This window comes from Sus scrofa, chromosome 18 (genome assembly GCF_000003025.6).
Source record: "Sus scrofa isolate TJ Tabasco breed Duroc chromosome 18, Sscrofa11.1, whole genome shotgun sequence".
Classification (NCBI taxonomy): Eukaryota; Metazoa; Chordata; class Mammalia; order Artiodactyla; family Suidae; genus Sus; species Sus scrofa.
The window spans coordinates 10,573,226-10,590,725 of NC_010460.4; the positions used below are offsets into that span (position 1 = coordinate 10,573,226).

General features: G+C 46.3%; 1 protein-coding gene across 5 annotated transcripts in view; it reads left to right on the forward strand.

Annotated features, from left to right (window-relative positions):
- ZC3HAV1 (zinc finger CCCH-type containing, antiviral 1) overlaps nt 1-15,688 on the forward strand; it is a 59,109-nt gene extending 43,421 nt beyond the window's left edge. For 2 of the 5 annotated variants that reach the window (XM_013990769.2, XM_013990768.2), the window contains exons 10-14: nt 727-829; nt 2,206-2,296; nt 3,316-3,446; nt 3,803-3,924; nt 11,329-14,581. In XM_013990769.2, coding sequence (XP_013846223.2) covers nt 727-829; nt 2,206-2,296; nt 3,316-3,446; nt 3,803-3,924; nt 11,329-11,591 — 710 coding nt within the window. In that variant the 3' untranslated portion in view covers nt 11,592-14,581. 5 annotated transcript variants of the gene reach the window in all.

Below are 17,500 nucleotides of genomic sequence, written 5' to 3' on the forward strand. Positions count from 1 at the left end.
AGTTGCTGTTGTGGCTCAGCAGGTTACGAACCCCACCAGTATCCATGAGGATGCAGGTTCGATCCCTGGCTTTGCTCAGTGGATTAAGGATCTGGTGTGGCCGTGGCCGTGATGTAGATCGGCAGCTGCAGCTCTGATTTGACCCCTAGCCCAGGAATCTTCCCTATGCCACAGGCCCAGCCTGAAAAAGAGGAAAAGAAAAGAAAAGGGGGGAAGAAATAAAGATGAGATTAATGATAGACTGTTCATTTGCCTCTTTGTTTCTTGGGTCTTATAATAAGGGCAGTGAAGGATACACATTTTTATCATGAGCAATTTCCATCCAAAAGGATTTTCTCAGCTCCTTCATGTAAGGTTGAGTCATGAATATTTGCTGGGTTGCTAGCCTCTGAAAAATAACAACAAATCATTTTCTAGGAGTTCCCGTCATGGCTCAGTGGTTAACGAACCCCACTAGCATCCATGAGGATGCAGGTTCAATCCCTGGCCTCGCTCAGTGGGTTAAGGATCCAGTGTCGCCATGAGCTGTAGTGTAGGTCTAAGGCGTGGCTTGGATCCCACATTGCTGTGGCTCTGGCGTAGGCTGGTGGCTGCAGCTCCTATTGGATCCCTAGCCTGGGAACCTCTATATGCCACCAATGTGGCCCTAAAAGACAAAAAGACAAAAAAAAAAATCATTTTCTAGGATTAACTCTTGATCTGTGTTTTCTTTTTTTCTGTCTAAAGGAATGATTCAGACAAACGTAGCTTCCAAGGTGCAAAAGGATGTCGTCAGAAGGCCGACCTTTGTGTCCCACTGGGATGTGGAGCAGATGAAACGGGGAATGGGGTAGGTGATGGGAGGCACTGCTTGCTGCCACATGTCTGAGATGCTCATGCACTGATTTCAACCAGTCCCTCACGAATCCAGACGCTGTTCTCTGAAATGTACCGCCTCTCCTAGTTGCTGTTTCCTTTTGCTTTAATTCTGAGTAAGGTACTTGTTAAGCAGCCCAGCGTGACCGGAAGAATTCTAGAGCAGGAAATCTGTCTTTCCCTCAAACTCACAGGGACTTTGGGTGAAGCTCTTACCCTGGGCTCAGATTCTCTTTTTTTTTTCGGTCTTTTTAGGGCCACACTCCTGACATATGGATGTTCCCAGGGTAGGGGTCAAATCAGAGCTGTAGCTGGTGGCCTGCACCACAGCCACAGCAACGTGGGATCTGAGCCATGTCTGTTACCTACACCACAGCTCATGGATACTAGCTGGGTTCATTACCACTGAGCCACAAAGGGAACTCCCTTGAAGTATTTTTAAAATTTAAATTTTCTCATTATGGAAATTTTCAAACTTAGAGAAAAGTATACAATAAACCCCTATGTATGTGTTAGTTGGGGGGGCTCATTGCAGAGAACCCCCACTTGCATGGTTACCCTGAAATACAGTTCGTACAAGAAAGGCAGGATTCTTTCCCCTATACCCCCAAAGTACTTAAATGTTTATCACTTGACAAAGAAGCTGTAAGACAAATTTACTTAAAGCTAACACATTAGGACCTTTGAAGGTTAAGAAGTAAAAAAGGATCAAGTTTTTTATATTTTAAATCAATGGGAAATAATTATTTATGAAATCATGAGTATTTGCCACTTTTTAAAAAAGCATGAGTACTGGTATGTCTGTACCAGGAATATGCAGGGGATGTTGTGCAAAGAAAATATGAAGAGAAGGAGTTCCCTGGTGGCTCAGTGGGTTATGGACCTGGCATTGTCACTGCTGTGGCTTGGGTTCAGTCCCTGGCCATGGAACTTCCTCATGCTGTGTGTATGGCCAAAAAGAAAAAAACAAAATACAGAGAGGAGTTCCTGTTGATGCTCTGTGGGTCATGGACCCAGTGTTGTCTCTGTGAGGATGTGGGTTCGATCCCTGGCGTGGCTCAGTGGGTTGAGGATCCGGGGTTGATGTAAGCTGCAGCATAGGTCTCAGATGTGGCTTGGATCCATTGTTGCTGTGGTTGTGACGTAGGCTTCAGCTGCAGCTCTGATTCAGTCCCTGGCTGGAGAACGTCCATATGCTGTAGATGTGGCTGTAATAAGAAAGGAAAAAAAAAAAAAGGAAATACAAAGAGAAAGTATCTGAGGAACCTTGTCTTCCTTGAAATTAAGCACAGAAAGTGACTTGGGCACGTGAAACAGAGAGCCGAGTGAATTTCTCACTGTTGTTTGCAGCCCTCCCCAGGTGCAGCCACAATTAGAGCCTCCAGCCCCGACATTCCTTCCTCAGTGGGACACACACTTCTCAGCCTCGAATGGCTACAAGGTACTGGGTGTTTACTTTTTAGGGGGTGAATTGTTTAAAGGTGGGACAAAGTACTTTGCAATACGTATGTGTTTGGGTTTTTTTTTTTTTGCTTTTTAGGGCTGTACCCACAGCATATGGAGGTTCCCAGGCTAGGGATCGAATCAGAGCTATAGCTGCCAGCCTACACCACAGCCCCAGCAACGCAGGATCTGAGCCGCGTGTGCGACCTACACCACAGCTCATGGCAGCACCAGATCCTTAACCCAGGATCGAGGCCAGGGATCGAACCCATGTCCTCATGGAAATTAGTCGGGTTCATTACTGCTGAGCCATGATGGGAACTCCATGTGTATATGTGAATGAATGGCTTCTGCAAAACTCTTGCATCGGGATGCAAAGGCCGACGTCTATATGGTGTCCAGTATCACTTTCCCAGAGAACAGCTCCTCCACGGGGCACCTCACTGTTCCACGGTCCAGGCACACACAGTCTCCTTTGGACTAATCCTCAGGACGACCTTGTAAAATAAATACTAGTTCTCATTTAAGGATGAGAACTCAGGAAAAGTGACGTGTCCACTACCTGGCGTCCGAGGGCAGGCGAAGCGTGCCTTCCGACATCGCCTCACCGGGTTGGGGCGATCCTTTGGCCCCCCCATCACAGTCCAGCTTTGTGTGCAGGGCTCTGCTTGGGCTCCGTGGGTACCTCCCATGCCTCTGCCCTTACATCGGCTTTAGGCAAGAACCCACCAGGTCACTGGACTAAGTCATACACCAGGGGAGGGGGACACTCCCTTTGCCTTCAGCCATGATGCTTTCTTAGCCTTAAGTCAGGCCCAGTGCCATTTAGTTTGGTATTGGAGTGACCTGCCAGGTGGGGAAACCCTAAGCCAGCTTATCCCACTGGCTGTCCTCTGCCCGGCAGGGATGCTCCATGGCGTCGGTGGCCACACATATGGACCTATCATGCCTTACGTGCTTCCCGTTTCACATGTGTGTATTTTTGTTTATTTTTTTAAAATATGTATCATGTTTTAGTTGCTTGAGATCCATAACTACACTCCGGAATATGTCGAAGTAAGTGGGCGCTTTAAAGCGTCCATGAAAAACTTCAAGATCGACAAGATAAAGAAGATCCAGAACACGAAGCTCTTGAACGCTTTTGAAAGGTGGGTGGCTGCCTCGTCGGGTTTCTGTCCATAACGTTGGAAGCGGTTAGTGAAGAGCTGTCTTTTCGGGTTGATGTGGTCACGGGTTTGTTGTAGGAGTCCGCAGTCTCTTCCATCTCTGGCGTTTTCATTGTGCCAACTCGAGCTTCTCCTTCAGCTTTAGCTTACGCACGTGTCTGTTATTTTCACGTTTTCATAAATGTATGTATATTTACACTGTTGCTTTAATGTTGGGTCCATCCCGAAAGCTAGTGGAATCCAAGTTTAAGACGATGAGACATTAGTTGGGATTAATATTATTAACCGGAATGGATGATGGATGTTCTCAGTGTTAAGTCTCACGATTCCTGTGTTAGGAAGAAGCACGAGGTGAAAGTTGAAAGAATCCTCTTTTGTGTAAAGAGACGCGCCGACGTGGAGTCTATCTGTGCGAATAACTTTGACTCAGATGGAACGCATGACACCAAATATGGAAAAGGTTTGTATGGACTAGAGAAGCTGAACTGGTGGAATCATAACGCGGGCTCTACCCATGTCCTGTTATGAGCTGTATGTCATTACTGGGTATGAATCAGCGCATCCAGGCCTTCAGAGTCATAGAACATAAGCTCGTGTTAACCTGAAACGTCCACATTAGAGTGGGAGTTGACGCGAGACTTGATTGCTCTGCTTTCGCCCTGGCCCCCTACTGTCGTCTGTGTTTTGGAAGGAGGGGAGCCAGAGCCCCTCGTTCGTGCTTGCAGAGCCCTCCCTCTGTCGTCCGCCAGTGCTGCTCCGTTCTGGTCACGGCTCTCCCTGACCCCTGCCCGCCTCTGCTCTCGACACTGATGGGAGGCAAGGCCTCTCCCCTTCTCAGGCCACACTGGTCACTTGGGGACTGAATTGGCAGGTCTGTCCACACACAAAATCTTTTCAGCTTTTTTTTTTTTGTATTTTTAGGGCCACACACATGCCCTATGGTGGTTCCCAGGCTAGGGATTGAATCAGAGCTGTAGCCGCCGGCCTATACCACAGCCACAGCATAGCGGGATCTGAGTCGTGTCTGCGACTTAAACCACAGCTCACAGCAATGCCAGATCCTTACCCCGCTGAGCAAGGCCAGGGATCGAGCCCGTGTCCTCATGGCTTCTAGTCGAATTCGTTTCCGCTGCGCCACGATGGGAACTTCTGTTCCTAAACTTCTTTTTTTTTTTTTTTGTCTTTTGTTCCTAAACCTCTTTATGCAGTTCAGAAACATAAACAAAAACGTCCAACCAAAAAAACCCACAAAACATTAAAACTCAGAGAATCACTTATCTTAAGGGAACAGATAAGAGTTTATCATGGCTTCAAAGGGGACTCAGCTCCTATAACTAAGATTAAATTCAAACACATCCCTAGCGGGCAAGATACCAGTCAGTGAACCAGCAAGATAGCAGTCGGTCAGTGAACAGATGACAATTATTTTTTTGGGCCGTGCTTACAGCATGCGGAAGTTCTGGGACCAGCACCACATCAGGCACCTGAGCCCAGCAGGGCCCCGAGCCACAGCGGGGGCCTGAGCCATAGCAGTGGCAAGGCCAGATCCTTAACCCACTGTGCCACCTTGGAAACTCCAAACAGATATTTCTGAGTGCCTTCTGTGTTCTCGATGCTGGGGACACAGTGGTGAACAAGTTCGACGTGCCCCTCCCCTGTTATTTCACATAATTTAATGATTGCAGATGTGCAATCTGCTGCTGTAGATGAAAAGAACAGGCCCTCTGGACACCCACGTTGGCCGGAAAGGCGTTCCTAAGGGAAAGTAGGGGTTCATCCCACCTCAGAGAGTCAGGCACCATTAGTCTAAGACTTGGCCACACAACAAAGAGTTTAGACTTGACCCTCAGGGCATGGGAAGCTAATAAAGGGGTTTTTTTTTTTTGTCTTTTCAGGGCCACACCCATGGCATATGGAGGTTCCCAGGCTAGGGGTGGAATTGGAGCTGTAGCCGCCGGCCTGCACCACGGCCACAGCAACACGGGATCGGAGCTGCATCTGTGACCTACACCACAGCTCACGGCAACGCCGGATCCTTAACCCACTGAGCGAGACCAGGGATCGAACCCGTATCCTTATGGTTCCCAGTTGGATTCGTTAACCACTGCACCACAACGGGAACTCCTTAATAAAGGGCTTTAAGCTGGGAGCACAGCATTTCATATGTTCATTAAATTTAAATGCATCACTCTCACTTAACCTAGAAATGCTGGAAGAAAGCGGAGTAACCATCCTGAATGAAGCATAACGTGTGACTTTTTGTTGTTGTTTTTTTAGGGCCGAACCTGCGGCATATGGAAGCTCCCAGGCCAGGGGTTGAATCAGAGCTGCAGCTGCTGGCCTACACCACAGCCACAGCAATGCCAGACTCAAGAGGCATCTGCAACCTACAGCACAGCTCACGGCAATGCCAGATCCTTAACCCACTGAGCGCGGCCAGGGATCGAGCCTGCATCCTCATGGCTATGAGTCGGGTTTGTTACTGCTGAGCCACAATGAGAGCTCCATGACATGTGTGACATTTAAACCCATCAGTTTTTCATGAGTCTGTCTTATGTCAGAAGTTAAACAAATATTTATCTAGAAAATGGAAATACTGGAGTTCCCATCATGGAGCGGTGGGTTAAGGATCCAGCATTGCTGCAGATGCAGCATAGGTCGCAGCTGTGGCTCGGATTCATCTCTGCCCCAGGAACTTCCACATGACACAGGTGCGGCCAAAGGAAAAAAAAAAAGGAAATTATAATAAGTACTTGCAGGATAACTGCCTGACCTTCCAAAGTTGGGGCCATAACTGGCTCTGATAGTGACATACAAGAATGCTGAGTCTGTTTCTTCTCTTTTATAAAAAAGGGTACTGAAACCCTCAGAAATAGATTTTGATGGTTTGGCAGTGTTCCTCACTTGCTAGCGTTTTTCCTTGAACTTGGTAAAAGGGGAAAGTTGTTGACGGCCAAGAAAACACCCTTGTGCAGCTTGGAAGAAAGGGCAAGGCTGTAGCCTGCGTTTCTCGTGGATGGGCAGGGCATTTCTCAAGGCATTGTTTCCCATGTCACCCTCCCTTGGGAAGCTCAGGGAGGGTCCTGCCCCTTGGTCTGTCTCCTATTTCATAGAATTAGGAGGTTTTTTTTGCTTTGCATTTATTTTTAATGTCAGCTTTCCAGTCCCATCGTCCCCCGTGATGCTGTTCATACAGGCTAGATAGACCGGTATGAATCACTGGGCCCGTAATCAGGCAGTTATTCTGAAAGAGGCCACGTGGTAGGTCGCAAAGAGAGGGCCGTTCTCGCGAGAAAGCAAAGCCCCCCACCCCCACCCCGCAGCACATGTGAAACCACTCTGGTTAGGCTGTGACCTGTGTGATTTAGTACATGACTGTAAGCGGGGATAGGACATGCTGGAAGGGCTGCAGGGCTCTGGGTTACATCTTGATAAACTGGAGGTGGAAACCAGGCATAGAAGCGGGTTCTTGGGACTTCGAAGTTGACCCAGAACTGCTGATGAGTCTGGACCAAGAGGAAGAAATGCAGCAGTTCACTTAAAGCCACCCGCCTTAACAGCAGAGGAGATTGTAAAACTCAGATTTGGATAGAAAGCAGAAGCGAAGTGAAAATAGAAAAACAAGCACTTGTGTGGGGCGGGGGCAGCTAAGCAAGGAAGCCCCTGTCCTGGTACAAACTGGCTTCAAGAAGCTACATGGGCCACGTCCAAGGTCAGGAAACGCATTTAGGATTCAGGGAGTTACAAGTGTCACAGCACCTATTAGATCTCAAGAATCTGCCACCAGGTACCCCAAGATGCTAAATGGTTGGAAAGGAACAAAAACGTTATTTGAAGATTATCCGAGTGTTTGTGTAGACAAGCATCTCCGGGGCGCTGGAGTGTTGGTGTTCTGCCCAGGGAGTGGGCACGTGTTTAACTCTGCTCCTCGACCTGCCTCTGTCAGCTCCTACTTCCAAGCCACCTACCACCCTCTGGGCCCAGAGCCAGGGTCCCTGAAAGACTAGTCAGAGCCAAGTTGGCCCCTTTTGACTCTCCACCTAGAGAAGGTGTCTAGTGAAGTGAAACTGGAAAAATCAGACTCTGGGTCTTGGAGTTCTTTCTAGTTGAAGTTGGACATTTTTTGCAATGTATGTCTAGATCCTAGTTTGGACATTGAAAGTGGACCATGGGTCTTTCTCTCTCCTTAAATATTCCTTCCAAGATTCTGCTTCTCTTTGAGGTAGAGAATGCATCCGGCTAAAAGAAGGATGGTTGTGTATAAAGAACTGAGGACAAAAAAAGCACATTATTTTTGATAGTATTATCACTCAACATCGATTATATTGAATGAATGAAAAGATGAATCAAAGTAGACTCTAGAAAATCAGCACAGGTGTTTCCATCGTAGTGCAGCAAGAAATGAATCCGACTAGTATTCATGAGGATGCAGGTTTGATCCCTGGCCTTGCTCAGTGGGTCGGGGATAAAAAAAATTAAAAAAAAAAAAATCAGGGCGTTCCTGTAGTGGTGCAGTGGAAACGGATCCAGCTAGGAACCATGAGGATACAGGTTTGATGCCTGGCCTCGCTCAGTGGGTTAAGGATCCGGCATTGCCGTGAGCTGTGGTGTATGTCACAGACGCAGCTGGGATCCCGTGTTGCTGTGGCTGTGGTGTAGGCTGGCAGCTATAGCTCTGATTCGACCCCTAGCCTGGGAACAGCCCTAAAAAGCAGAAAAAAAAAAAGAAAGAAAGGGAGTTCCCGTCGTGGCGCAGTGGTTAATGAATCCGACTAGGAACCATGAGGTTGCGGGTTCGGTCCCTGCCCTTGCTCAGTGGGTTAAGGATCCGGCGTTGCCATGAGCTGTGGTGTAGGTTGCAGACGCGGCTCGGATCCCGCGTTGCTGTGGCTCTGGCGTAGGCCGGTGGCTACAGCTCCGATTCGACCCCTAGCCTGGGAACCTCCATGTGCCGTGGGAGCGGCCCAAGAAATAGCAAAAAACCAAAAAAACAAAAAAACAAAAAAAAGAAAGAAAGAAAGAAAGAAGATCGTCACATTGTGAAGTCTAAGTGTGATCTCTAGGAGAAACCAAAACTAGCGAGGGAAAAGAAGTTGAGAGAAGAGTATTTATGACGACACGAGATTGACAGGCGTGGCCGGGAAGGCTGTGGACAGCACAGCACGGCTCGGCTCGTTGAAGGGGCAGTGGGAGTGATGGAAGATGAAGCTGGAGCTGTAGGTTGGGGTCAGGTCTTAAAGGACCTCAAAAGCCATGCTAAAGGGATGAATTTTATCCTGAGACCAACTGCAGACCACCAATGGCTTTAGGAAGGAAATGACAGGTCTCTGGCTGCCATGTGACGAAAGGATGGGCAGGACCAGGGCTGCAGGTAGAGAGAAGTTAGGAGGTTTTCTCAAGAGTCTCGGCCACAAATGAGGGTGGTCCAGGTCGACATAGTGGGAGAAGGGATGGAGAGGATGTCGGGGTTCAAAGGATCTAGACCTTGAAAGAGGTATTTGCAGCAAGACAGAGTGCAGGCCTTAGGAGAGTGGGCTATAAAGTTGGGTCTTTGATTTGGATCATTTGGATAGATTCTACATTATATAAGAATGATTTTAATAAAACAACTGATGCTTCATTTTTTTTTTTTGTCTTTTTCTTTTTTAAGGGCTGCACCTGCGGCCTATAGCGGTTCCCAGGCTAGGGTCTAATCGGAGCTGTAGCCACTGGCCTCCGCCAGAGCCACAGCAACGCTAGATCCAAGCCATGTTTGCGACCTACACAACAGCTCACAGCAACACCGGATCCTTAACCCACTGAGCGAGGCCAGGGATCGAACCCTCAACGTCATGGTTCCTAGTCAGATCTGTTTCTGCTGTGCCACGCTGGAAACTCCTGATGCTTCATTTTGAACATGGGTTGCATCGCAGCTCCGGATCTTAACTGAGCAGTAGGATAGAAACTCATGGTTAGGATTTGTCTCAGCTGTGCCTGATAAAATCGAGAAGGAGTTCCGTCGTGGGCAGTGGTAACGATCGACTAGGACATGAGGTGCGGGTCGTCCTGGCTGCTCAGTGGGTTAACGATCCGGCGTTGCGTGAGCTGTGGTGTAGGTTGCAGACGCGTCTCGGATCCCGTGTTGCTGTGGCTCTGGCGTAGGCTGGTGGCTACAGCTCCGATTGGACCCCTAGCCTGGGAACCTCCATATGCCGCGGGAGTGGCCCAAGAAATAGCAAAAAGACAAAAAAAAGAGAAAGATATCTTTCTAAAATAGCTTGAAGGGTTTAGAAATTTGGAGACTGACGTGCGAGAAATGGCTCTCTGCCGACACTTGAGGTATGATGGTGCTGTGCTGTGGAGATGGGGCGTGCATACAGAACCTATAGTGAGAGCAATACAGATAAAGAGGGCACAGCCTCTAGCCCCAGTTTGTTGGGCGGCTGCAGCAGAGCAGTGCGGTATGCGGCTGTGATCCTCGACCCACTCAAACTGAGCAGCTGGGACTCGCTGGGAAGGGGGGCATCGTTGTCAGGAGGTGGAGTGGGTGTCACCATAGAAATGTAGTGGGTTGATTTCTCTTTGTATCCCTGCTCATTTTCCAGTTATCTCCTGGGCCATTTTATACGACAGGAAAAAGATCTTGACGGACCTACTAGCTTTTGAATTTAAGCTTGTTTTGGTCACACAGTTAAAAAAAAAAAAAATGACAAACTATTACAACAGGGGAAAAAAAGATCAAAAGCAGTTCAGATAAAAAGCATATGAAATATGCCAATAAGCATATGAAAAGATGCTCAAAGTACTAGTATCTGGAAATGCATATTAAAATCAGACTTTTTTTTTTGGTCCAGTATATTGACAAAACTGAAAGAATTGATATCACCGAGTGTTGGTAAGGATGTGGAGAAATCAGACTATCTTTATTGTTGGTGGTAAAATGTTTAGATCACTTTTAGAGGCCAGTTTGTAATATCAAACTTTAGTAGGCACAGTAGATTAAGAATCCGAGCGTAGCAGCTCAGGTCCCTGCGGAGGTGCAGGTTTGAGCCCCAGCCCAGCAGAGTGGGTTAAAGGATTTGGCATTGCTGTGTCGGTTACAGCTGCAGCTCAGATTCAGTCCCTGGCCTGGGAACTTCCATACGCCGTGGGCATGGCCATTAAAACCAAACAACCAATCAAACAAAAGAAAAAATGTAGTAAACGTGTTACCATAAACCCAACAAATGCATTTTGCTTAATAATTTTTGTGTAGAAAATCATCATTTTAGTAGCTACTCATTTTTGTTGAAGGGCAGAAAAACATGGGCAACAGTAAAAGTACAGATGGGGAGTTTTCTGGGGATCTGCCGAGTATGGAGATGCCGGTGATTATCGGAGGTTGTTTTATTAGAGTTGAGGACGATGGGATCAGCTGTCTGAAAAGCTCTGCCATGCTTCATCTCTCCCTTCCCTTTTTTCAGGACCTTCCCATCGGTAGTAAATGACCTCTGTTCCTTAAATTGTACACAATATAAAGTGGCCTCTACTGCTCTAAAGTGGCTGATCTGGTTTATCGGTTCCAGTTCAACCTGCCTTGCCTGAGTTACGTGAGGTGCATGAATCTGGCCACTTGGCCACAATGACTCACTATCATCCCTGTGAACTCTGCACAGTAGCAACTGTTTCTGTCATTTCAGCAGGGTTATATACTATATTCAAGTTGATTTGCCTAATAAGCTTTTTTTTTTTTTTTATGTACAAAGGAAAGCTGTAAATATCAGTAGAATATTGTTGACATATAGTCCACATCCATCATCTGATTATGTGTAAAAATCGTAGAAACTACATGCGTTTTTTTAAAAATGATCAGTCTTAACCTTTTTCTTTTTCTGGTTATTTCTAGGAATTTACTTCACAAAAGATGCCATCAGTTCTCATAAAGATTGCCCGTATGATTCCAAAAACGTGGCCATGTTCGTAGTCCGAGTCCTCGTCGGAAATTTTGTTGAAGGACATCCGTATTTCACGAGCCCTCCTCTGGGATTCAACAGCTGTGTGGACACAAGGTTGAATCCCTCCGTTTTTGTCATCTTTGAAAAAGATCAGATTTACCCAGAATATCTGATCGAATATACCGAAACAGACAAACCCTGCGTGATCAGTTAGACATGATGGGCAGGGCATCACAAGGAGACCATAACCCTTCTGTCCACTTACAGAGCCAGATCGCCCCCAATCATGGTTTCAACTTTTACATTTTCTCGACTGAATGCCTTAGAGGAGGGATTCCCAAACTTGGCCGCACATTTAAATCATCTGGGATGCTCTAAAAATTCCAGGGTCCAGACAGCACCCCATTCCTGCTGCATCACCTTTTCTGGGGGTGGGAGGCTGGGAGAAGATTGAAATGTGTCATCAAGTTTGGGAATCACTGCCTGAGATAGAACGGGTAGAGACTGATTTCTAATACTTCTGTAATTGCAACAACCTTTCTCTCCCAACTGCTCCTTTAATTTACCGCCTGGCAGGGTTTTGTTTTGTTGTTTTGGTTGAATCGAAAGAAATTAGTTTGAGAAATTTGAGAGAAAGCTAAACAGGCCTACTGAGATCATGACATAAGACAGTACAGCCTTGGATGGAAGACTGAAAAGTTGGGGGAAAGTACTTAGAAATATACGGGGCGGGGGGGACGGGGAATGTAAGGATAATTTAAATGCTAGTACAGACATAACTGCAGTACTGCACCTTATCTTTGTGATGAAACTGACTTGGGAGCATGCATTTCTTTATCTCTACGTTTATTTAGGGCGCTCCAGAGGTTGACGCTGGAATGCAATAAAAATTGCCGCTCTGGGTGGCTCAGAGGGAAGCAACCAACTGGAGTTAACTGCCCGTTGGGGCTCTTTATATAATTATAGCAAAATAGACAGATTCTAATTAATTTGATTACAGAGAAGACTTCTTTTCAGGTCAGACTTTCATGAAGTGTCGGGGGGGGGGGACCGAGTTGCAGTAACCAGATTCACACAAACATACCTGATAAATCCGAGTGCTGTTGTAGTTGTTCGCTGTAGCTTTGGAGGCTCACCAAGAACTTAGGAGCAGGGTCATCCGACAGAAGGATGGGCCCCCTAAGGGGTGAGCACAGAATTAGCACGAAGAGGACATGCCCCATACAAGCCTTGCACCTGTGAGGGGCTTCTTTTTCTAAATATAACGGATTGTGTGGAATTGTAGCACAGTCAGTTTTTAGAGCAGTTGAGGTGCCTGGACCAAGAGTTTCTTTCTTATTATGAATCATGTTTTTCCTTCCAGTTTTCCTTTTCAACATTCCATACCCAAAATTTCCTGTTGTAGTTCCTCCAACAGACATGTCATCAAAGTCAATCAGGGAGTTCCTGCTGTGGCGCAGTGGGTTCATGATGGGGCTTGTTTCCGTGGAGGCACAGTTTGTTCCTAGCCCAGTGGGTGAACGATCCAGCATTGCTGCCGCTGTGGCACACATAAGTCACAGTCGCCCCTTGGATTTGATCTCTGGCCCGGAAACTTCCCGATGCCATAGGTGCAGCTGAAAATGGAAAAAAAAAAAAAAAAAAAAAAGTAACACTCATTAGAGTTGATTATACATTAAGTTTTAGATTAGTGGAAAGATCTCTACAACTCCCTGGCCTTAAAGGGCTCCAAGAGTAGCAAATATATAGGCATTTTTAGGGTAGGGTCGTTTTCTAAGAGGCTTGCCACAGAGCGTCTCATTCACTTATTTTCTTCCTGGTAGCTTCTGTTTTGGAGTTTTCACTTCCTGATCTCCACCCTCACCTTGGAGAGATGCGATGTCTCTTCTTGACGGCCCATTGGACATCTTTAACTGGATATTTCACACGTATCTCTAATTCCATGTGTGTCCAGAATGGAGCGCTCCATCTGCCTCCTTCCAACACATCAGTTCTTCCCCAGAAAAACATCTGCTCGAGCAGAGGTCATCCCCAACGCCTCTCCCCACCCCCCCACTCCCCCCGCACCTCTGAGCCGTTCCCATGTCCCATTTTCCTTCCTAAACCTCTCTTTGTCTCCTATTCAGGGGTCTTAGCAGCAAGAATGAATTTTCTTTTTACTTCGTATTAGCCTTTCAAAACACACATCTGATCATGCCTTTATTTTTTTTTTAATTTTTTATTTTTATTTTTTTGTCTTTTTAGGGCCACACCTGTGGCATATGGAGATTCCCAGGCTAGGGGTCGAATTGGGGCTGTAGCTGCCGGCCTAACGCCACAGCCACAGCCATGCCAGATCCAAGCCGTGTCTGCAACCTACACCACAGCTCACGGCAACGCCAGATCCTTACCTCACTGACCGAAGTCACAGGTGGTACCCACCACCTCGTGGTTCCTAGTGGGATTCGTTTCCACTGCGCCACGACGGGAATGCCTGATGAAGTCTTTAGAATAAAGTTCACAGTCATCACCATGGCCCCACATGCTCCCTTCTTTCCCTCCCCTCATTTATTTTCTGCCCAATCACTCTGGCTTTCTTCCTTTCAGCTCTTTGGCGCCCCTGTTCACCTAGCTCAGTGGTTCTCAACCAGCACTCCTGCCTTCTTTTTTTTCAAACGACAAATACTTCGTAACATCCGCTTCATTATCCTCAAAATGCCACTCGGTGGTAAGATACTCTACCTGCACACAATTTTGGAAGTAAATTTAAAATCAAATAAAATTAATACCAACACAAAAGGGAATGAAAGTCCATAACTTGGGCAGGACTCTACCAGAGAACCTCACTAAGTTGTCAGAATAAAGCATAAATCTACTCATACAGAATAAATCTGAACTTAGAAGAAGGTAGGAGATCAGACGCTGTTTTGTATAAAGAAGTATGGGGAGATAAAAAAGCAGGGGTGCGAGAGGACATGAGAAGAAAAACTAGTGACACAACCAGTCATTTGCATGGCATAATGCTTATTTCTGTAGGAGAAAGAACGAAGCAACCTTAACTGAAATGAGGATACTGTACAAGAAAATCTACAGATTGTCGAGATGGAGAAAATAGTAGAGTTTTGCAGACGAGCTGTAGGTCATACATGAATGTCTGGTGAGACATTCAAACTTCGTATAGGGTGCAGAGCAATTCCTTATCTTGAGGAGCTGTCCAGTGTATTGCAAGATACTCAGCATCCTTGGCTCTCACACACTAAATGCGCCCGCCTCCCCCCCCCATTATGGTGGCAACCACAACCCTGTCAGATCTATTCACCTTTTTCCGAGCAGATATTTTGTAACATCTCCTTGGCTGTGCTGAGATGATTCATCAATATTACAATCTTTATGAATTTCTTAGGAAATCAATTTAGTGTCCTATTATAATGGAGAAACAGAAGAAAAGAAATTTGTAATAAACTAAGTATCAACATGTAAATGCTCTGGCATAACTACGCTATATGACATCATGAAATAGACATTTATTCCTAGTTATAGTGAATAGGTTTGGGTTTAAGAGTCGGTCAGAGGCTACTGCCTATAACAAAGTACAGGAAAAGGAAAGAGTAGAGTTACGGATGACACCAGAATGAAAATTAGTCTTGGAGTAAGAAATCTTACCTGTATGTAGTAAGGGCAAGAGCGAAGTTACCTTGATTGGAAGAAGAATAAAAGGACAGATTAGAGATTGTCTAAGAGGAAAAAGTGAATTACATTCTCGCAGGCGAGCTGTAGGTCCTACATAAGTGTCCATTAGGACATTAGAAAGTCGTATAAGGTACAGGATAACTCTTCGTTGTGTGGGACTAACCCATACACTGCAGGACATCTGTTATCCTGGCAGCATCCACTCAATGCCAGTAAAAGTCCGCAATTATGAAAACAACAACCCACCAATTTCCAAGATAGAAGAGAGAGGACCACTGCCTTAGTTAAGCCCTAGCATCTTTAGCTTGTTACCTCCCTAAGGAGTCCTCCTATAGATAACTTTGGATGCTTGCCTCCCAGATCCCCAGTTTTAAAAATACTTTGCGACTCGCTTTGTTTGTTTTTAGCATCTATCCAACTTGGTGTTGTCTGTTTTCCTCATTCGAATGTGAGTTCCCTAAGAGTCAGCCTGTCTTGTTCACTGTGCCACCCCCGATAGCCAGCTGAGTGCTTGATACGCTGATACATTGGATGAATGTTGTTCAATAAAGCTCAACTTTCTATAATTCAGTAGTGGAATTGTATTCTTGTTCTTCTGCAAGTTCAATGTGTGATTACCTAATAAAAGAAAATAAGTATTAATTTTGCTCTGCTGCCTTTATTTGCTCTATTTCTAGGTATCTCCAGAAAAGATAATCAACGGCAGACACCAGTTGATTCACGGGGGATAGAGCATGTGTTTCCCTTTTCCCCCTTCATCATTCCAGGACCTAATGACCAAGGAGCCCTTAGCACACTGCCAGGGAAAGGCCGGGTGGTGGGGATGGCAGTGGGGAAGCCATCTTTTGTCTCGGGGCTGAGAGAGGTGCTAGAAGCTGTTAACACACCTGAGGGGCGGGAATCGGACCAGGCTGAGGCGTGAGAGTGAAACGTGTAAATGATCATCAGCAGAATTGTTCCATCAGTCACTCCTTCAAACGCCCTTCTTCACTCATTCTTTTTTTTTTTTTTAATTTTAGGGCCGAAGTTCCCAGGCTAGGGATCAAATTGGAGCTACAGCTGCCGGCCTACAGCCACAGCCGTGCCAGATCCGAGCTGAGTCTGTGACCTACACCACAGCTCACAGCAACACCGGATCCTTAACCCACTGAGCAAGGCCAGGGATCGACCTTCGTCCTCATGGATGCTAGTCAGATGGGAACGCCTCTTATTTTTAAAGTATTTTATTGAAGTGTGGCTGATTTACAATGTTCTGTTAGTTTCTGCTCTATGGCAAAGTGACTCAGTTATACATAAATCTATTCATTTCATATTTTCCGTTATGGTTGATCAGAGGATATTGACCATAGTTCCCTGTGCTAGACAGTAGGACCTCGTTTATCTCTCCTGTATATACAAGTTTGCATCTGCTCATCCCAAACTCCCGATCCGTCCCTCTTCCTCCCCCCACTCCTCCTTGGCAACAAGTCTGTTCTCTATGTCTGTGATCCACCCATTCTTTTTAATCAAAGCGCTTTGGATGAAGAGAGGAATCTCCATATGGCAGGTAAAGGTAAAATTGCCATGTGATTTGGACTTCAGTGTGAATAAAACAGTGTATGGCCAACCCACTGCTGTCAAAGCACCCACATTCCAGTATACGAAAGGGGCATCAAACCATGCATAAGCAGCGCTTTGAGTTTTTCCCATTAGCTATTTGTTCTACTTGGTTTTTTTGGTTTGGTTTGGCTTTTAAGGGCCGCACCTGTGGCACATGGAGGTTCCCAGGCTAGGGGTGGAATTGGAGCTGCAGCTGCCAGCTTATGCCACAGCCATAGCCAACTTGGGTTCCAAGCAAAGTCTGCGACCTACAGATCAGGGCAACACCAGATCCTGAACTCACGGAGCGAGGCCAGGATCGAACTTGCATCCTCATGGATCCTAGTCACCTAGTCAGGTTCATTACCGTTGAGCCACAACAGGAACTCCCTGTTCTATTGGTTTATTTACTTTGTCACAGCAGGCTCTCAAGTTTTCAGAAATGTTTGATGTGGCTACTCCCCTAGATTCTCTCCTCCCACCTCTTGACACTGTGCTGAGGGATCTTAGCAGTCCTCACAGCTTTAACTACCCAATGCTCTGCTGTCGCTCAAATCCATGTTTCCCTCCATCTTTTTAAGTTCTTCCCCCATAAATACAACTGCCTACTAAGCATTTGACCTTGGATTATCCACTGCGAACTCCACACCATAAAAGTTGAGATAATAATTCCTCGAATCCTGCTTTTCTGAAGTTCATGGTGCAGTTTGGCGGGTTAAGAACCCGACATAGGGTCCATGAGGATGTGGGTTCGACCCCTGGCTTTGCTCAGTGAGTTGCTGTGGTGTAGGTCATAGACGTGGCTCAGATCCAGTATTGCTGCGGCTGTGGCATAGACCAGCAGCTGCAGCTCCAATTTGACCCCTAGCCCAGGAA